The following is a 20911-nucleotide window of genomic DNA, read 5'->3' on the forward strand; positions in this document are numbered from 1 at the left end:
GAATAACAGAATTGGAAGGCGCATCATCATCATCATCATCATCATCATCATCATCATCATCATATTTTAATTTGTATACCGCCTTCTCCCAAGGACTCAGGCGTGAACAGGCAGATAAAATATAAATACACACAATAATTAAAAACATCCCTTAAAAAACTAATTTAAATGCCCAAAATGTTAAAAAACGTACTCCCCCGTAAAATCACAAAATTTTAAAAACCCATCCAATAAAAATAAAAATCAGGCTAGTCCAGCCATACGAAATAAATAAGTTTTAAATTCGCGGCGAAAGGTCCTAAGGTCAGGTAATTGTCGAAGTCCGAGGGGAAGTTCGTTCCACAGGGTCGGAGCTCCCACAGAGAAGGCCCTCCCCCTGGGGGCCGCCAGTCGACACTGTTTGGCTGACGGCACCCTGACGGCTTTGGAGGTCTTCTTGTCCAAACCTCTGTTCAAGCAGGAGACCCTGTAACTTTTCAGGCAAATGGCTGCCCGGTCTCTTTTTGAGGGCTTCCAGTGATGGAGCACCCACAACTTCTGAAGGCAACTTCTGTTCCACTGGTTAATTGTTCCCACAAATTTTTTCCTTAGTTTTGGGTTGGTTCTCTCCTTGATTAGTTTCTTCCCATGCCTTCATGTGCTTTGGAGAATAGGTTAATCCCCTGTTTTTTGTGACAGCTCCTCAAATATTGGAAGACTTCTATCATGTCAAGACAAGAAGCAATAGATGGCAACTGATCAAGGAGAGAAGCAACCTAGAACTAAGGAGAAACTTCCCGACAGTGAGAACAATTAACCAGTGGAACAACTTGCCACCAGAAGTTGTGGGTGCTCCATCACTGGAGGTTTTCATGAAGACACTGGATAGCCTCTTATCTAAAACCTTATAGGGTTTCCTGCCTGAACAGGGGATTGAACTAGAAGACCTCCAAGGTCCCTTCCAACTCTGTTATTCTGCTAACCAGAATCTGCCTTTGGTGAGGACAAAGGGAAGGAAACAGAGGCTGAGTTGTGAGTGGCAGGCTGGTTGTGTAAACAAGTCTTCCTTCTACCTTCTGCAGTTGCAGGAGGATGGGGGGCATGAAGGGGAGGGAGAAAGGGGCGTCTCTCTCACATTTCAGGAAAGTGTTGATATCCCAAGTAAGGCGCTCCAATTAACTCTGATTAAAGGAGCTGCTAGCAGACTCTGTCTCTTGACTTGGCTGCAGAACAACTATTTTGGAGGAGGAAAAAGGTGTGACTGTTCTGCCTAAAGAGCCTGCTAAGAGAATAAGAAGTTTGTTACACATGAAATGTGTGCCAAGGTGCCATTTCCTCAACGGGGTTTCTCACAGGCTGGATGCCAACCGGGTTGGCTCAGCTTCCAGGAGGCTGAGAAGGCTCTTCTTCTATATCCCAGGTTGCTCAGGAATCTGAGGTTAGTTCTTAGCCGAATATACCATTTCAGACAAACAGCTGTCCAATCTGTTCTTAAAAGCCTCCAGTATTGGAGCACCTACAACTTCTGAAGGCAACTGGTTCCACTGATGAATTGTTCTCACTGTCAGGAAATTTCTCCTTGGTTCTACGTTGCTTCTCTCCTTGATTAGTTTCCAGCCATTATTCCTTGTCTGGCCTTCAGGTGCTTTGGAGAATAAGTTGACTCCCTCTTCTTTGTGGCAACCCCTGAGATATCGGAACACTGCTATCATGTCTCCCCCAATCCTTCTTTTCATCAAACTAGTCATACCCAATTCCTGCAGCTGTTTTTCCTGAATTTTATCCTCCAGCCCCCTAATTATCTTTGTTGCTCTTCTCTGCACTCTTTCCAGAATATCTCTCTCTCTCTCTCTCTCTCTCTCTCTCTTTATGGTGGAGACCAAAACTAGATGCAGTATTCCAAGTGTGATCTTACCAAGGCCTTATAAACTCTATTCATGTGATCTTGAGTCTATCCCTCTCTTAATGCAGGCTAGGACTGCATTGGCTTCTTTGGCAGCTGCTGTACATGGCTGGCTCATATTTAAGTGATTGTTCACCAGGACTCCAAGATGTCTTTCACAATTACTGCTATCAAGCCAGATACCATCTGTGCATTTGGGGTTTTTTGTCTAAATGTAGAACTTTACCAATTTTATCTCCAAGCTCAGAAAACACGAAGGACACCACCTCCTCCTCCTCCTCCTCCTCCACTTCTAGCATTGATGATGTTACCTAGTTAGGTAATGAAACATCTGCGAGAAAAGCACCAAGCTCAGAGAACACCAAGGACCCCAGTGGAAATCTTTATCTCAGAGGGCCCCTCAGTTTCCTCCCACCAAGAATTTAGAGCTGGTCACAGCACTCCGGACAGTCAATGTCTTTCCTGCTTTCCTAAAAGCCACCAGTAAGTGTGCGTGAAAGGCAACCCCATGGCCTTGAAAAATCTTGGCTCTCCAGAGCGAGCAGAGCTGCCTGCTGCCAAGGATAGAGTGGGGAGATCTACCTGGCAGGAGTCCTCCCTGTGGCCTTCATCAAGGGGTCACCCTGACATGCCCCACAACCTTTGGGGGAACACAAGATAAGCCTGTGGACACAACCAGGAATTCTGGGATTTGGCACAGCAGGTTGAGGACAGCAGACTCAGCAGGTCTGGCCTTGGCCTTGAAGGCCGGGAGGTATATATTGCAGGCTCCACCACAAAGGCTCGACCAGAAGGACTTCAACCATGAAGGGCCACCTGGTCTGTTTCCTGCTCCTGGCAGTTACTTTTGCTAGGGCAACTGAAAGGGAGGATGGTGAGTGCAGATTCGTTTCTTTCTGGCTGGAGGGGCATTGGAAGGGCACAAGGCAACAAACCCCCCCCCCATTCCCTTAAATCTCCGTCGTGATAACCTGGGAATCCACAGATCCACTCTGGAGAGAGTGTGGAGGAAAGCAACCAAAATGATTAGGGGGATGGAGGTTTAAACATACGATGAACAGTTGCAGGTATGTCTAGTCTAACAAAAAGAAGGATTAAGGGGTGACATGATAGCAGTGTTCCAATATCTCAGGGGCTGCCACAAAGAAGAGGAAGTCAAGCTATTCTCCAAAGCATCTGAAGGCAGGACTAGAAGCAATGGGTAGAAACTAATCAAGGAGAGAAACAACTTAGAACTAAGGAGAAATTTCCTGACAGAACAATTAATCGATGGAACAACTTGCCTCCAGAAGTTATAAATGCTCCAACACTGGAGATTTTTAAGAAGAGATTGGACAACCATTTATCTGAAATGGTATAGGGTTTCCTGCCTGAGCAGGGGCTTCAATTAGAAGACCTCCAAGGTCCCTTCCAACTCTGTTATTCTAACTAATTATTATTATAAATATAACTCCTTGAGCAGCCCAAAAGGTATCTTTGGGGCAGAAGCAGCCCAGGCGACCAACGCTTGCTCCACATTTGTGGAGGAACTGTCCTCCCCCAGAAGACAGACTGTTGGAAGGGACCTTGGAGGTCTTCTAATCCCACCCACCCCTGCTCAAGCAGGAGACCCTACAGCAATGGTTCTCAGCCTTTATAGTGCTGCGACCCCTTTAATACAATTCCGAACGATGTGGCGACCCCAACCGTAAAATTATTTTCGTTTTGAATTTATTGCGCCTGAAGCCGTATCGGCTAGCGATCTGAACTGCTTGCGATTGCCTTGAGGACGGAGGCATTAAAGCGGAGACTCCTCCCCTATTAAGTTTATGGCGCCTGAAGCCAGTTTAGGTTAGCGATTGGGAGTGATTGCAGCTGGCTTGAGAGGGAGACATCAGAGCAAAGATTTTCTCTCTTTTTTAATTCATCGCGCCTGAAGCCAAATTCGGCTAGCGATTTGAAGAGCCTGCAGCTGGCTTGTGGAGTCGACCATTGGAGCGCGATTCTTCAACTCGCAAGTATACTTCCCATATTTCCGATGGTCTTAGGCGACCCCTGGCAAATCGTCATTCGACCCCCAACGGGTTCCCAACCCACAGGTTGAGAACTGCTGCCCTACAGACTGATGCTTCCAGAGGACCATGGTTCCTCTGACAAGTAAGAGTTTAGATGGTTGACAGCACAACAGAACTAAGGTCCTCGATCAGACCAACGGCCCATCCAGTCCAGCTCTCGAGCCCCAGAGAACCCTCTGAAAGTATCTCAGATTGGGATACTGCTTCCCCTTCCATTAGATAACCTGCATGATCAATAGCTACTAATCATCAATGTAACGTTCCCTTCCATGAGTTGCCTTTTGTTACATCAATGTTGACAGCACCTCCACAATTTGTGGGAGAGAACTCTTTAGCATCAGAAGGCCAAGCAAAGAGGCATCTCCACCATTGGGTCCCATGTACTGATCCATTGGGTTCTAATAGGATCATGGAGGAGACGCACGGGGTGGGAGGAGGTGTCTGCTCCTTCTCTCATTTTATAGACCTAGAATATCTGGGGGGCTTTCTCGCCTCTTCTCCTAAATTCAGAACCTGATAGGATCAAACGTTATTCTCAAATGTGGAGGGGACAGAAAGAACCAGTAGAATCCATAGCCACAAAATAGAAAGCTGGTCACCAGCTCCGTTGAGTTGTGGACTGAAGTCCTAATGGTGCTTTCTCTAAAAGGCAACTGGACTTTCTTGGTTCTTTGAAAAATGTTTTACTTCTCATCCGAGAAGCTTCTTCAGATCTTCAGTGAACTGAAGAAGCTTCTTGGATGAGAAGTGAAATGGAAAAACAAAGAAGTCCAGTTGCCTTTTGGAAAAAGCACTTTTGGGACAACCATGACTGTCTCCACAGACGTTGTACATTAATGACTAGAAGAGATAGACTACTAATTACACATTGGTCTTGGATGACCAGCTGCTGGGAACAATGGAGGGAGGAATGAGACATCTGGGGACCCCCTGTGGGCTCTGCTCCTTCCCTAGCAATTGAGCCATGCTGTATGAGACTGGGCAGAGAGTGGGCTGGGCTGGGCTGCTCCACTTTGCACAACTGGTGGGTATGAAACCAAGCCAAGGAGGAGGATAGGATCCACAGGGTGCCTGGTTTTCCTCCTTCTGTCCCTCAGCTGGAGGGCCACTCTAAGAGCAAATAGTCTGAGACAATGAGAGATACTTGTCAGTGGAGAGATTGAAAATAATGGGCATGCAAGCACACACACAAACTCTCTCTCACACACAGACACACACACACACACACACACACACCTGTTCCTATATCTCCAATAGTCCTCCCTCATCAGATTCATCTTTTGGAAGAGGAAAAGTCCCCGCAGAGGAACGTTGGCTGCAGGGCAGGCTAGTTTTGGCCTTGGGGATGGGCAGTTTTGTCCAATTGGTGGAGCAGCTTTTGACAGGCCAGCCTGAGAACAGTAGAGGACAAACTCCAGAGGATGAAGGTCTCGTGTTTTGTCCCCTCCTTCTAGATGACGTTCATCTCCATGTAAAGGTACAGCAAGTGGAGCAACAGACCCCAGAACCACCAACAAATGACCCTTCTGGGCAGAAGCAACCGGGGAAAACTGGTAAGAACTTTACAGAGACCTCGTCTTCCTTGGTCAATTTGGTTGGGATCTAATCCTCATTTGTTCTCACAGCTGTTTCCACAGCAGGAGCAAACTAACCAACCCACTTCTCTCCTGGTATAATAATAATAATAATAATAATAATAATAATAATAATAATAATAATAATAATAATAATAATAATAATAATAATAATAATAATAATAGTAATAGTAATAATAATAATAATAATAATAATAATAATAATAATAATAATAATAATAATAATAATAATAATAATAATAATAATAATAATAATAATAATAATAATAATAATAATAATAATAATTTTAATTTTTATACCGCCCTTCTCCTGAAGGACTCAGGGCGGTTAACAGCCAGATAACACAGCCAGACCCCTTTCTCCCTCTCCCTCCGAGGGGTCCTTGGTGCTCTCTAAGCTTGGTTATTTTCTTGCAGACGTTTGATGACCCAGCTAGGTAACATCATCACCATTCCCTTTGGGTTGGTGGAGATAAGAGGAGAGGAGAGGAGGAGGAGGAGGAGGAGCTCTGCTTTGGCCAATGCTGACTGAGGTTGCTTCTCTTCCTCTTCAGGTCCTCCCGAATATGGCCAGTGCCCACCTACGATTCTAATTGTTCCAACCGAGGTCTACTGCCCGGCAAATGGACCCTGCCCAGGGGATGAAAAATGCTGCCAATTTGGGAATGTAAGGAAATGCGTCTTCCCAAAAGGAGGTGAGTGAGCCCCTGCCCAATTTGGGGCAAGGCAGATGGAAGGCTGGTGGGGGGACAGTTTCAGAAGTGGAAGGAGGAGAGTCCGGAGGGATTTCCCCTCGTGTCCCAGGATCCGATTCTGCTCTTGCCAGGTCTCTCCTTCCTGGGAAAGAGCAGAGTGCCACCCTCCCGGTGCTCCGGTGCCCTTCTAAAGACCCCAGATATAGGATTGTAGCACCCGTTCTGGTGCCACCTATAGCTATAGCAATGGCAATGGGCTGGGGTTGCAGTTGTGCTCACCGGGCAACCTGAGGGCACATTCAGACCTACCTGAGGGAGATGCCAAGAGACCTTCTGTGCCCACCTTTCTCTTCCAGTCCATCATGGGTACTGCCCCAGGCCGCAAGATCAGGCCATCTATAGGAGGCCCTGTGAAGCAGACCACCAGTGCAGATGGCATGAGAAATGCTGCATGTCGGATAGTCGGAAGAAGTGCGTTCCGGCTGTGCCAGGTAGAGTCTCTAACCCTAACCCCTGAGCTCACCTGGAAATGAGGAGGAGGAGGAGGAGGAAGCTGCCCCTTGGCTCTTCAAGATCCACCTTCCTCTTTAATTTGTTTTAGGCTCCAGTGAGTCAGTTGGGGAGGGAAGGAAGGAAAGGAGACCCAGAATCCTTGGAAGGAACCTGAATGGGTCTCCAGGGGGCTGAGCGCCTGAGTGCAACCCCTTCCCCTTTGCTGCCTCCCAATCCTGGCCCCAGTTGCTCCAGCCTGCTGAATCCATTCCCTCCCCTCTGGCTACGGGGAGGTCCTTGGTGCTCTCAGAGGTTGGTGACTTTGACCCTCCCAAGACCCTCACCTGACGTGACCCTCCCATCCCAGGACCTACTGACCACACCAGGCCCTGATGAGCAAAAGAACACCGACACTGACCTCCCCTGAAGATGTCACCTAGCCTGGTAACGAAATGTTTGGAAACCAACCCACGAGCTCAGAGGACGAACCTCCGCCCTCATCTGGGTGACTGTCTCACAGATGTTTCATTACCAGACTAGGTAACATCATCAGTGTCTGTGGGAAATCCCCCAAGCTCAGGGCCTCCACAGTTCCACTCTGAGCCACAAATATTCTCTTCTGTCGGCATCCAGCTACCCCTGGCCTTTGCCCCAAGAGGCGTCTCCACTCCACCCCCTGCAAGAACAAGTGCCAGGATGACCGCTCCTGCACCGCTGGGAAGAAGTGCTGCTTCTTCGAGTGTGGGCTGCAGTGTGTGGACCCTGAAGGTCAGGACCAACAAGAAGGTCAGGACCAGGAAGAAGGTCAGGACCAGGACCAGAACCAGAACCAGGATCAGAAGACAGGTGAGGAAGAGCTTGGCAAGACTCCACAAGGCAACCACTGACTCTTGCAGTCCAATGGCTTCTCCAAAGATCTCCAGCCTGTACACACACACACACACCTGGGAGGCCACTGTCTTCTCTCCATCAGCTCCTCACCGCCTTGTTCCCTAGTCAGGCTTCAGGCATCCTTGTGGTTGTGATGTTGGCAACCTTTCCTTGACCCAGTCCAGGAACAATTGCAAGACGAGCCCCAGGCATCATTTCTCCTCTGAGAATAACAGAGTTGGAAGGAAGTCTTCTAATCCAACCCCATACTCAAGCAGGAGACCACATACCATTTCAGATTAAATGGTTGTCCAATCTCTTCTTAAAAACTTCCAGTGTTGGAGAATTCACAACTTCTGCAGGGAAGTTGTTCCACTGGTTAATTGTTCTAACTGTCAAGAAATTTCTCCTTAGTTCTAAGTTGCTTCTCTCCTTGATTAGTTTCCATCCGTTGCTTCTTATCCTGCCTTCAGGTGCTTTGAGGAATGAGTGGACCCCCTCTTCTTTGGGGCAACCCCTCAAATATCGGAAGGCTGCTATGATGTCACCCCTAGTCCTTCTTTTCATCAAACGAGACCTACCCAATTCTAGCAACCGTTCTTCATAGGTTTTAGCCTCCAGCCCCCTAATCCTCTTTGTTGCTCTTTCCAGAGTCTCAACCTTTTTTTTACAAGTGTGGCCTTATCAAGGCATTATAAAGTGGTATTAACACTTCACATCACTGCAGTGATTCTCTTAACAAATGTGGCAAGGAAGGTCGTAAAATGGAGTAAAAACCCACTTAGGAAATGTCTCAATGAACAAGAGAAGTTTTGGGTCCCGTCAAGGCTGTATTCCGTGATGGGACAAAGCAAGAGAGTGGAGCCCACAGGCTCAAGAAACGGGCAGAAATGGAGAGGGAGTGTCGTGTCCCACTCCTCCGCTGACGGCCGGGTCAGGGAAATCCGAATCAGGCGTGCCTCTGCAGCTCTGCCCAAAGTCCTAGCAAAGTCCTCAGAGCAGGCAGGAGACCAGAAAGTGACTTCAGCAAGATAAGTTCGACTTTTGCCTGACTCAGAGACTGCCAGAAAGCAGATCCTTTATATAGGCCATGGGGTGTGGCTCCATGACTCAGCACTTATCCAGGCCTACCCCTCCCTTCCTTCTGTTGCCTCCGCCTATCCAGCCTTCTGATGTGAGGGTCACTCCAATCAGCTGTTGTTGGGAGTAAACCCTCCTCAGGCTCACCTGCTGTGGAGGAGGGGGAGGGGTCTAGCTGCTCCGTTTGCCTGGGCATGGAGTCAGGGCTGGGGCAGGGAGATGCTCCTTCTTCTGCAGTTTGTGTGGGCATGGAGCCAGGACTTGGGCCGGGAGGCATACATTCCTCAGTGTTCGGGAGCAGGTAAGAAGGCCCCGGCTGCTCTGAGGGCGGGCAAGACACAACAGGGAGGCTGGCTGCGCATTCTTGCTCAATGGCTGGAGGTTGTCTTTTTTTTTGGGGGGGGTGTAAAAAGTGGAGGAGCCGTTTTGTGTTGTGAAGTTCCCAGGTTCAACCCCTCCAGGAGCCGAAGGACGGAAAGGCCCTGGAAGCCAAGGCTTTGGCAGGAGGAGTTGGTGGCGCAGAGGAAAAGCAAGCAGGCAGGGCGTCTCCCGCAGCCTGGCAGCTTTGGGCCCCCTGGATCTGAGGCTCTTTGCTCCCCTCTAGGGAAAGATGGAGGAGACACGAAGGTTCCCAAGGACAAGTGTCGCACAGACCGAGATTGTCCCCACCGGAAGAAGTGCTGCGAAGGAACCTGCAGGCGGGAATGCCAGACACACGGTAGGTGCCAGCTGAGGCAGGGCAGGAGAGCTCCAGGGGGCCTTGAAGGGGGCAGGAAGGCCAGTCATCACGGTGAACCCTATCACTTACAAGAACCATTTTATAAAGCCCTCGTAAGGCCACACCTGGAATCCTGCATCCAGTTTTGATCACCACGTTACCAAAAAATATGTTTAAAAAGTGCAGAGAAGAACAACTAAGACGATTAAAGGCCTGGAGCAGGGGTGAAATGCTCCCGGTTCACACCGGCTCCCCCGATTAGGTAGCAATGGTAGCTGCTGGTTTGGAGGACCGGTAGCAAAAATCCCTGCCCCCCCCCCCTGCTGAGCCACACCATCAGCAGAGGGTTTGTTTTTTTTTACTTTTAAAAGTTTTTCTTCAGCCGAAAACATACCTTTAAAAGTAAAAAAAAAAAAACCTCTGATGATCGCGGGGCTGAGCAGAGATCATCAGAACACTTTAAAAGTTTTTTTAAAAAAAACCTCTTCAGCCAAAGGGGGAAAAAAGGAAAGGGGGGGCCTTTAAAAGGCTCCTCTGGCCATCCCAGCTGAGTTCCTCATCACCAGAACCTTAAAAAACATGTTTTCTACATGTTAAAACAATTATTTTAAGAGGTTCTGGGCTGCTATGAGGGAACTTCAGCTGAGATCGTCATAGGAGCTGACTTTAAAACTTTTTTTCCTCTGGCAATCCCAGAGGAGTTTCCTGATCCTAGCAGGCTTTTAAAGTCACTTTTTAACAGCCCCCACTTACAAGAGCCCCCACCCAGGCCCAGCCAATTCCCCCTCCTCACTTACCTATAATTACTGCTCTTTTTGGGCTGGCAACGCAATGCTCACTTCAGCTACTGATTACAGCCTGCTTTGACTTCCTGCTTTGCTGAATGAGGAACTCTGGGAGTTGAAGTCCACAAACCTAAAGCTACTAAAGTTGGAGACACCCTGATCTAAAAAAATAAATAAAAATAATAAAATAAAATATTTGTGCAGCTTTCTGAAATTTGGTGTGTTTCTATAGTGTTTCACTCTAACTACACAAACACACAAAATCTCACAAAGCTGTATGTGGCATTTTGTGTGTGTGTGAGTCAGTTGTGTTGTGTGTGTGTAAAGTGTGAAAGTGTGAGGTTCCTGCTTGTTGCAGGGGCCATTCTGGGTGAAGTGCAGCTGCTTTTACATTGTGTGTGAGTCAGTTGTGTTGTGTGTGTGTAAAGTGTGAAAGAGTGAGGTTCCTGCTTGTTGCAGGGGCCATTTTGGGTGAAGTGCAGCTGCTTTTACATTGTGTGTGAGTCAGTTGTGTTGTGTTGTGTGTGTGTAAAGTGTGAAAGTTGGTTTTTGGTACCTCTTATAGTTTTGTATACTTTGTTTATTATTTTTATTATTTATTGTTATTGGCCACGCCCACCCATCATCTGACCACCAAGCCACGCCCACCAATTAAGCCACGCCCACAGAACCGGTAGGCAAAATTTTTCGATTTCACCCCAGCCCGGAGACGAAAACATATGAAGGGCATTGGCGGGATTTGGGTTTGGCTAGTCTAGAGAAAAGAAGGACTTTTAGGGGGTACAGGATAGCAGTCTTCCAGTATCTGAGGGGCTGCCCCAAAGAAGAGGCAGTCAAGCTATTCTCCAAAGCCATTGAAGAAGAAGCAACAGATGGAAACTAATCAAGGAGAGAAGCCACCTAGAACTAAGGAGGAATTTCCTGACAGTGAGACGGAACCAATGGAAGGGCTTGCCACCAGAAGTTGTCGGTGCTCCAATACTGGAAGTTTTTAAGAAGAGACTGGACAGCCACTTATCTCAAATTGTACAAGGTCTTTAGCAGGGGGTTGGAGTAGATGACCTCCAATGTCCCTTCCAACTCTATTCTGATTGGATTGATTAACTCTCCACAGGACAGCTCGGTGAGGGACCATTCAACAATTTAGTTTAATTATTTTAAATAGTTTAAAAAAATTATTTTTTGTCATTTGCGTTTCATTTTGTCCCTTCTTTGACAACCTTTTTTCAATGATTTTTATTCCCCTATTTCTTCGATATTCGTGTAAATTGTGTCCGGTGGAAAGTTCGCCTTGATGAGTTATTGGGACCCCCTGTGCCCCCCTCCCCTGAAAGCAGACCCCCATCTCTCCCCCCTGCTTGAGCTGCTCAAACATCCAGGGGTGTCAAGTTCTCCTTTTGTGCAAATGCGCCCCCGTGTGGTGTGGCAAAGAATAACAGAAGAACAGACCCAAATCCTGCCACTGCCCTTCGTATATTTTATTCTCCAGGTCTTTAATCCTTTTAGTTGCTCTTCTTTGCACTTTTTCCAAAGTCTCAACATCTTTTTTGTAATGTGGTGACCAAAACTGGATGCAGGATTCCAGGTGTGGCCTTACTGAGGCTTCATAAAGCGGTACTAATACTTTACGTGATACTTCCAGTTGTCTTTTGAATCAGGACAGATGGTTTGATTCCCACAATGAATGGCTGCAAAAGTTGATGAAGTTAGCAAAGATGGCTTAAATTAACCGCTTTGATTAAAGAAAATAATTCAATTAGTTTCGTTTCTATTTGGAAACCATTTCTGGACATTGTGTTTGAGGTGGGTGGGTTTTACTGATTAGACAGGTTTGTTGTTATACCAACAGCTACTTTATATTATTATGTAAGTTAAAAGTTGAGGTTAATGCTGTTATCCTCTTCTACTGCATCAAACACCTTTTCCCTACACTTTTCCCTTCCTTCCTCCCTCCCTTATTTTTCTGATATTTTCTTTTATATTTTTGTATTTTATATTACAAACTAATAAAAAAGATAGATAGTCCTAAAAGGCAATAAAATGCTTCATGCCAAACATATCTTTAAATAAAAATCAGTGCAATTTTAAAATGTGTAGACTTCAATTCCCAGGGTGGCCTTCAACCCCCAGCACGGCTGACTGAGGAATTCTGGGAACTGAAGTCCCCATACCTTAAAGTCGATGAAGTGGAGAAACACGGCAGGGGCTCCCACTCAGCAAGCTGGGTCTTCCCCCACCGGAGGTCTTCTCCTGCTTTCCAGCCAAGCTAGGCTAGATGCCAGCTACTTGCCAGCCATAAACCTCCTGGGCTTCTAAGAGTCACATCCTCCCCAAAACAGGGGTGCAGGAAGCCACCAACTGGCAAAAGGGCACCACCGGCTGGGTGGCAGGTCCGTTCCACAATGGCTGAGTTCTCGTGCCCTCCTGTGCCCACTTGAGAGGCGGGGCATCCAGGTGCAAACTTCTAAGTCTCGGCCATCTACTCTGTTTCTCAGATATCTGCCAGCTGCCGAAGGAGATAGGCCCTTGCAGGGCGTCTGAGCCTCGCTGGTTCTACGACAAGGACACGGGCACATGCAGATCTTTCCATTATGGAGGCTGCGAGGGGAACGCCAACCGTTTCTTGACTCAGGAAGAATGTGAGCGCCGCTGTGTCCATCCAGGTGAGGCCCAGTCAGAGGGGAAAGGGGTGGTCCAGTCCCAGGGAGGAACATGGGCTGTAGGTCAGGTGAGCTTTGTCTAGCAAGGCTATCTTGGGAGAAGAAAAGAGAAGGAAGGAAGGAAGGAAGGAAGGAGCAGAAGGAGGGAGGGAGGGAGGGAAGAAATCAAAAGGAAATGAGAAAAGGAAGGAAGAAAAGAAAAAGAAAGAGAGGGAGGGAGGGGGAGAGAGGGGGAGGAAATAAGAAGGAAATGAGAAAAGGAAGGAAGGAAGGAAGGAAGGAAGGAAGGAAGGAAGGAAGGAAGGAAGGAAGGAAAGAAAGAAAGAAAGAAAGAAAGAAAGAAAGAAAGAAAGAAAGAAAGAAAGAAAGAAAGAAAGAAAGAGGGAGGAAATCAGAAGGAAATGAGAAAAGGAAGGAAGGAAGGAAGGAAGGAAGGAGAGAGAGAGGGAGGGAGGAGGAGAGAGGAACTCAGAAGAAATGAGAAAAGGAGGGAAGGAAAGAAGGAAGGAAGGAAGGAAGGAAGGAAGGGGGCTGAGAAAGGAGAAATGGTGAAGGAAAGAAGAGAAAGGGGATCGTCACCCACAATACTACAAGGGCTACAGTCTGTCACTCTGTCCTAGACGTCAATTCACAAGACTTCAAAGAAAGAACTCAGAGAGTCAAATGAACAAGTCCATCACGTGGGAGAGGAGGGAGGAAAGGACAGAGTAGACCTCCTTCTGTTTTCCTAAGTCATCTTGAGTTTATTTACTCAATTCTGCTCAGCGTTACAATTCTACCTAGGTCTTATGAGAATATATTAATTTTTCTCCCGAAAAAAACTTTAAAAAAGAAAAAGCTTTTTTTATTGAAAAAGTTTTAACAAACAAAAACATTTTCCCCCTTTCCCCCCCCCCCTCCGCAAAACCCCCTTCGCCCCTCCCTTCCCCCAGCTTCCCGGGTCAATCACAAGGTATTGTTATACATAAACCAAACATAGAATAAAATTTTCCCTTCTAATCCAAATAACCTCATCCAAGTCTTTTCATTTCCTAACCCCCCCCCCATTCTATAAAATAATACATCCTAATTATTCAAAGGCAATCTGATATCTCTTAATCTGATATCTGTTTTGTAAATAATCAATCCATTTTTTCCATTCAGAATGGATATTGAAAGTTACTAACTTGGCTGAGATGGCTAAAATCTCAGCCTTTTTGAAAGACAACACGCAGGAAAGAGAAAGCTTTTTCAGTGAGCCTAACGAAGGCCCTGCTGAATTCATGGATAATTTTCAAACACAACAGAAAAGTTCCCCTTTTACTGATAGAGTCCCATCTTCTCTCCCCTCCCCCTCAAATCCTTGCAGATACCATCAAGCCTGGCACGTGTCCCACCCCACCTGCTGATGAGGATGCTCCTTGTGGCAAATTCTGCTCCAGCGATGCCAGCTGCCCGGGCCAAGAGCGCTGCTGTTCCACTGCCTGTGGGGGGAAGAGATGTACAATCCCGCAAGAAAGTAAGTCTGGTTCCTGGACTGGGAGGGGAGATGGCGGAGGTGGTGGGGAACCAGGGTTCAGGAACGGAGGGCGGTGGGTGCCTGCCAAGCCTGGTACCAAGGAAAGCAGGGTCGTGCCAGAGCTGCGAGGTTCTTTGCCCACCACGGGAGCTCAGAGGGAAGCCAGGCCATGGCGAGTCCTCCTCCAAGACCAGCAAGACTTGATCTTTATAAGGAAGCTTTGCAGAAAGAGCTCGGCCCAGCTCCAGCCAGCCTCCCCAGAGGTGGTAGGAGAGAAGGAGGCACGCGAGTCGGTGCTGCCAGAGGAGGGTTGTTTGGTGCCAACCTGCCCTTAGACGGCCTCCGTTGGGTAGATCAGCCCTACTGGAGGCTTCTCTACACAGCGGAGTGTTTGGTGGGCCGGGGAGTGCTGGGAAAGGTTTCCCTGCCATCTGGTGCCGCCTGACCAGAGAAGACCCTTCATGGTTGCCCGGCTGCACGGGATGTGGCAAAGACCTTCAACTCTTTGGGGGGGGAGTGAATGAGGTTGGATGGAGGACTTACGCTGGGGGGCTTGTCTGCAAAATCTCCCTCCCCTTCGCCACCACGGATGCCCCCTGCCGGGCTGAGGAGGGTCCTGCAACATTTGGAGGGGGGGCTCTTCTTCTTCTTCTAGGGCAGGGGGTCCCCAACCCCCAGGCTGTGGTCCACTAACAGGCCTTGAGCCTTTCGGAACCAGGCCGTGGAACAGGAAGTGGTGGGCGAGTGCTCGTTGCACACGCAGCAGAAGCATCCACATCCACACACACACACACACAGGAGCACAAAGCTGAAAGGGTTGGGGGACTCTGTCCTTAAGGTGTGAGCCCCACTCTGAGGGCCCTCTTCCGTTCCGTGTCCCCCTTTTCTCCCCAGATCTCCCAGGATACTGCCCACAGCAACTCCTCCCGCCCCGCACGGGGGATGTTTGCTTCCCCAACTGCACCAACGACCGGGACTGTAGCCTCCTGGGCATTGATCTTCCTCGGAAGAAGTGCTGCAACTTTGGTGGCAGGAAGATATGCGTGGATGGTGTGGAAGGTACCACTCCTTTCTTTCTTTCTTTTCTGCTGTTCACTTTGTCCTTTCCTCCCTCCTCTCCTGAGCAATGGACTTGTCCATCTGTCCCTCTCAGTTCTCTCTTTGAAGTTTCATGAATGGCAGACTGTGACAGTCTGTAGCCTTCGTAGTCCTGTGAGCAACGATATCCTCTCCCTCCTTTCCGTCACCATTTCTCCTTTCTCAACCCTTTCCCTCCCTCCCTCCCTTCCTTCCTTCCTCTCATTTTTTTCTCTTCTCATTCCCTTCATATTTTCTCACTCCCTCCTTCCTTCCTTCCTTTTCTTTCTTTCTGTCTTCCTGTGACTTTCTCTCTTTCTCTCTCTCTCTCTCTCTCTCTCTCCTCACCCCAACACTTCCAACGCGCACACACTCCAGACAGATGGCAGGATGCCCAATTCCACAATTATATCAGTGATGGGTTTCAAATTTTTTTACTGCCGGTTCTGTGGGTCTGGCTTGGTGGGCATGGCAGGGGAAGGATACTGTAAAATCTCCATTCCCACCCCACTCCAGGGGAAGGTTACTACAAAATCCCCATTTCCTCCCGATCAGCTGGGACTCAGGAGGTAGAGAATAGATGGGGGTGGGGCCAGCCAGAGGTCGTATTTGCCGGTTCTCCGAACTACTCAAAATTTCCACTACCGGTTCCCCAGAACTGGTCAGAACCTGCTGAAACCCACCTGTGTCTATTCACCCCATACACTCCAGCTCATTTCTAAATCAACCCATTTCCTCCACATGCACAACACCTGTGTCCTAAAGGAAGTTCACCAATTGTGAAGCCAGAAGGGTTCTGGCACAAGCTTAGTATTAAACAAGCTGGACAGAGGGATGGGTTGCTTGGCCTTTCTTGACCTGTCCTGGTATGGCTCACACTGCGCATCCCAGGGCCTCGGTCCTCACACACCAGGGTTTTAGGACAGATCCCTGGACTTCCTTGCTGGCCCACCCCAGGACCGAGCCCTGCACTGGGCTATGGGTGAGCAGGGGGAGGTCTGGCCTGGCCTGACAGCAGCAGAGAAAGTGCAAGGCTGTACCAGAGAGATGTCTTTGCCATCCGAACCTGGGCATTGAGGAACTGCTCCCCCAGCCTGTGTGTGCTGGAATGTAGTCTGAATTCCCAGAAGGGAGGGGCTGCATTAGAGAGAGCAAAGAGGAAGGAAAATCTAGATTATCTGGTAATGAGGAAGAGACTTAATATAGCTCTTCCCTAGAGATTCACAGAGTGTTATAAGCTGCGGTGGCACAGTGCTTAGAATGCAGTATTGCGGGCTACTTCTTCTGACTGGCGGCTGCCTACAGTTTGGCAAATCAAATCTCACCAGGCTCAAGGTTGACTCATCCTTCTGAGGTCAGTAAAATGAAGAGCCAGATTGTTGGAGACAAGAGGCTGATTCTGTAAACTGCTTAGAGAGGGCTGTAAAGGACTGTGAAGCGGTATATAAGTCTAAGGGCTATTGCTATTATCTATAATATGCAAGTAGTTGCTTTAGTCTGGCAAGAATCCATCTGGAGGTGTGGAACACCAAAGGAAACTCCTCTGAAGTAACTTTATGTGTCTTGATTAGTTTTTGGGACCTGACACTCCTTCTCATTCCAGAACACCCCGGCGTGTGTCCCAGGAGGGTCGAAGTAAAGACCTTGGTTCCCTGCAAGAACACCTGCAATGATGACCATGACTGCCTCCTGACCGAGAAGTGCTGCTTCAATGGCTGCAGCCGAGGCTGCCTGCCCTCAGGTGTGTCCAGGCCTCCTTCCACCACCTGCTTCCTTCACCCTCCGCCTGAGCACCGGGCAGCAGGGAGAGCCCTGAGCCAGAACCCACACAAACTCCCTTTTCTCACTCTCTTGCAGTCCGCAGTGACCAGTGCCAGTTACCTCCACAACAGGGCAGCTGCAAACAGGAATTGCTGCGCTACTCCTATGATCCAGACAAGAAGAAGTGTGTCTCGTTTCGGAGCTGTGGGGACAATCCCAACAGCTTTAAGACCAAGGAGCTGTGTGAAAAGGCCTGTGGGAAAATCAGCAAAGGTACAGAGGATGCGTGTGGCATTGAGGTTCCTGGTAAAGTCGGGTGGCACTTCCCTCCCCTCTGAGTGAGTTAGTCCAGACAAGAAGCACCATCCAAGGTCCCTTCTGAGACATTTCCCAGACCCCAATTCCTTCTGTGGACTCAGCTGCCTCTTATCCAACCATGGCCTCACTTGCAGCTTCTCCTCCTGTCCCCCAAGGTCATTACAGATGCCAGCATTTCTGGCACTCATTCTGAGGCCACTTTTCCACGCGACCCATTCAGTCCCCCACAAAATCAAATCTTAGGCCTTTGGTCCATCTAAAGCTTTCAGAGAAAGTGGCCCAGCCCATTTCCTGGAAGGAAAAGATTCTGTCTCTGTCCGTCTCATCTTCCTTCTCTCCTCTTCTCATCCCCTCCCTACAGAGGTTTGCAAACTCCCAGCACGTGCAGGTCGTTGTCAGGCACATGCACCACACTATTATTACAACTGGGACACCAAACAGTGTGAAACATTTGTTTATGGATTGTGTGATGGCAACGACAATCGCTTCTCCACAAAGCTGGAATGTGAAATGGTCTGTGGTGAACTTGGTAAGGAACAGGAATGAGTGTGACCTTGTGTACATGGAAATATGTTGCGTCTGTGAAAAACTGCCCTACCCGAACCCTAAGCAATCTCGCCATTAATCATTTCTCCTAAGGCATCACCTGCGTCGTCCTCCAGTTCACAAGGGAGCCGTTCTCATTATCCTCAGAGTCCTCCGATTGTGTCTCCAACTTCACTGGGGGACTGATTGTCCAATGGCCACTCTGTGTTGTGTAAAAACTGGATGATTGTGGTTACCTGGATGAGCACAATAACAGGAAACTCTTCTGCTCAGTGTCACTCTCAGCTCTTTCCCCATTTGCACAAGGCTGATGTGACACAACAACCAAATGATGATGAGGGTGGAGGCTTCCTAGATCCTTCTGCTCGGATCCTTTGCAAAACGAGTCTTGTGAAATCATGGTCGAGAGAGTGGCTGGGACTGTGTGATTGAAACCCCCTCCCCTTTTCTAACTTGCATCACACACGTGACAGCAGGCCCTGTAGAAAGAAGGCAGATGAGCAACATAGGTAGGCAGGAGGAAGTTCTGCTATGAGGCCACCACTTGTGCCAGTGGTCTTCCTGGCTGGTGACGCTCTGAAGAGGAGGAGAGCAACATGGGTTGTGGAGTGAGAAAAACTCCAGGATAAGCAAAAAATCAGAATAAGCTGCAAAAGAGTGAAGGAGGGTTTGGCCCAGGGAGTTTTTCCCCAATATTACTATCACTGTAAGACCCGAAGTTCTGAAACATTTATTTATGGATTGTGCCATGGCGAAAATAATCATGCCTCCATTTTTCCACCTGCTGAAGGGCCCGTGGGCAGCCCTTGACTCAGCAGGGGGACAGGCCCAGCCGGGGGAGGAGGAGAAAGCAGAGGGACCCACTCAGGGCTGCCGGGGGTCTCACTTGTTTCTGGGATGCAGCTTGTGAGTTGGCGGTCGGCAAAATACACCCGCCACAGAAGCTGCCGCCCGCCCCCTCCGCTCTGCTCTGCTTATCCAGGGGCAGAAGCCCCTTGCCCACCCACCACTCCCCTCTTCTCCTCACAGACCATCAGCAACAGCAACAGCAACAGCCCAAAGAATGAGGAATCGTTCTTCAACATCCTCTTCAACATCCCTGCATGGAAGCGTGACCTTGGGAGCAGGCACCACCCCCACGGCTGCCACGGCCACCACCACGGCTGCGATCCTGTTTGTGATTCCTCTGCCTTCTCAAGAAATAAAGACATGACTTTCCCTGCATACTCTGAGTGTGGTTCTTGCGTGGGAGATCAACACCCAAGTCTAGTGTGGACTCTGTGGGAAACAAAGGTCAACCACCCTTTGGTTGCCTAGGAGACTTGAGGGACCATCTCATCCCGGTCCACTGGTGCTGGCAGAGGAGGGATGCTCTGGGCCCCATCAGCCACTGTTCCAGTTGGGGGGAGGGGTCCAGGAGAAGAGCCTTCTCTGCCGTTGCACCTGCCTTCTGGAACAGGGTCTCCAACCTTGGCAACTTCAAGACCTGTGGACTTCAACTCCCAGAATTCCTCAGATGAACTCTGGGAGTTGAACTCTACAGGTCTTAAAGTTGTCAAGGTTGGAGACCCCTGCTCTGGAACATCTTGCACCCCCACAAGTAAGGTCATCTCCAACCACCCTGACATTTCCTAAGAGCCTAAAGATATGGCTCTTCCAATTGGCCTGAGGCTGCAATGGAGGGCTTTCACATGGGGGAGGGGGTAGTTGATAGATTTACTAGAAACCCCATCTCCCTCCCCCTCATTCCACTCCCACTTTCTCCCTCTTTTAATTGAGGTGTAGTATTTGGATATTCACAATATTTTATTTGTGTCTTTTTGCTTTTCGCTTTTTAAGATGGTAAGCCAGCCAGAGTTACCCTGTGATAAGATGGGCAAATTAAATTTTGGCAAATAAATAAACAAACTCAGGACTTCCAGTGTTCTTGTCTGGAGCCATGTAGCCGTCTATATTAGCCATGTAAACACACTAAAATAAGCATCCCTAACTATAAACATTGCACCAGGAAGAGAGTTTCCCCCTGCTTACTTCCTCCTCCTCCTGGGGCCACTGGAGCAAGACTTTAATCAAAAGATGTAGATCTCTTCACCTCATGGAACTGCAGCAACGTGAAAGAAGCAGAATAACAGCTGGAAGGGACCTTGGAGGTCTTGTAGTCCAGCCCCCTGCTCAGACACATGGTTATCCTATCTCTTTTTTAAAAAAAACCAGTGTTGGAGTACCCACAACTTCTGGAGGCAACTTCTGTTCCACTGATTGCTCTGACTTCTAGATTGGTTCTCCATCCGTTGCTTCTTCTCCTGCCTTTGGGTGCATTAGGAGAGAGCAACTGCCATGTACCAGAATGCAAGCCCCATTTCTACTGAATTTTCACCTCCTTTTGCCACTTACCAATATGATGGGTTACGATGCACGCTGGCCAAGGAGGCCCTTGTCCCGTCAGTCTCAGCCCCTCATCTGTGGCAACATGCAAGAGGCCAGGAGACTGGAGTTGGTCCAGCAACAGCAGGTCCCACTTGTCACCCAGGTCCAGTGTGGGCCACGAAGACAATGAATCTGAGGCAGACCTTCCCTCGCCTGGCACAGATCCACCAGGTCCACGGAGCGTCACAAGGCGGGGCAGATTCCTCACCAGGTTGTAACATAAACTGTGCCATTTGCATACTTACCTCTGATGTTAGGAAACAAACGTGGAAGCCAAGATTTGCATCGTGATCTTGGAGTGCAAATTTATTATGATTGACAGCAGCGTTGTTCAACTTTGGCAGCTTTAAGATGCTGGCTGAGGAATTGTGGGAATTGAAGTCCACTCATTTTAAAACTGCCTCTGCTTGGGAAAGTCTGGGTTTAAGGCGAAGGTTGTGGAAAGGGGCCCCA

The 20911-nt window shown here is 48.6% G+C and overlaps 1 protein-coding gene and 1 long non-coding RNA gene across 2 annotated transcripts; one reads left to right on the top strand and one right to left on the bottom strand.

The window, feature by feature from the left end:
- Positions 1 to 868: 868 nt before the first annotated feature.
- Positions 869 to 20440, top strand: LOC131195287 (papilin-like). The gene is made up of 13 exons (XM_058177080.1): positions 869 to 1417; positions 2125 to 2756; positions 5391 to 5489; positions 6086 to 6226; positions 6583 to 6717; positions 7352 to 7564; positions 9273 to 9386; positions 12667 to 12834; positions 14180 to 14329; positions 15224 to 15388; positions 17010 to 17440; positions 17847 to 18014; positions 19061 to 20440. Exons 2-13 carry the CDS (start codon positions 2687 to 2689, stop codon positions 19346 to 19348), a joined length of 2142 nt encoding a protein of 713 aa, XP_058033063.1. The 5' UTR covers positions 869 to 1417; positions 2125 to 2686; the 3' UTR covers positions 19349 to 20440.
- Positions 14167 to 20545, bottom strand: LOC131195298 (uncharacterized). The gene is made up of 5 exons (XR_009154398.1): positions 20426 to 20545; positions 18132 to 18510; positions 17288 to 17420; positions 16447 to 16543; positions 14167 to 14294 (listed from the first exon to the last, which is right to left on the bottom strand). It is a non-coding gene; the product is annotated as an uncharacterized LOC131195298 (long non-coding RNA).
- Positions 20546 to 20911: the final 366 nt, after the last annotated feature.

Source organism: Ahaetulla prasina, chromosome 3 (genome assembly GCF_028640845.1).
Source record: "Ahaetulla prasina isolate Xishuangbanna chromosome 3, ASM2864084v1, whole genome shotgun sequence".
In the NCBI taxonomy this organism is placed as follows: domain Eukaryota; kingdom Metazoa; phylum Chordata; class Lepidosauria; order Squamata; family Colubridae; genus Ahaetulla; species Ahaetulla prasina.

Coding starts and splice junctions, on each gene's coding strand:
- LOC131195287 (XM_058177080.1), top strand. CDS start 2,687: ATGAAGGGCCACCTGGTCTGTTTCCTGCTCCTGGCAGTTACTTTTGCT. Junction 14,330..15,223: donor ATGTACAATCCCGCAAGAAA/GTAAGTCTGGTT, acceptor TTTTCTCCCCAG/ATCTCCCAGGATACTGCCCA. Junction 17,441..17,846: donor CTGTGGGAAAATCAGCAAAG/GTACAGAGGATG, acceptor CCCTCCCTACAG/AGGTTTGCAAACTCCCAGCA.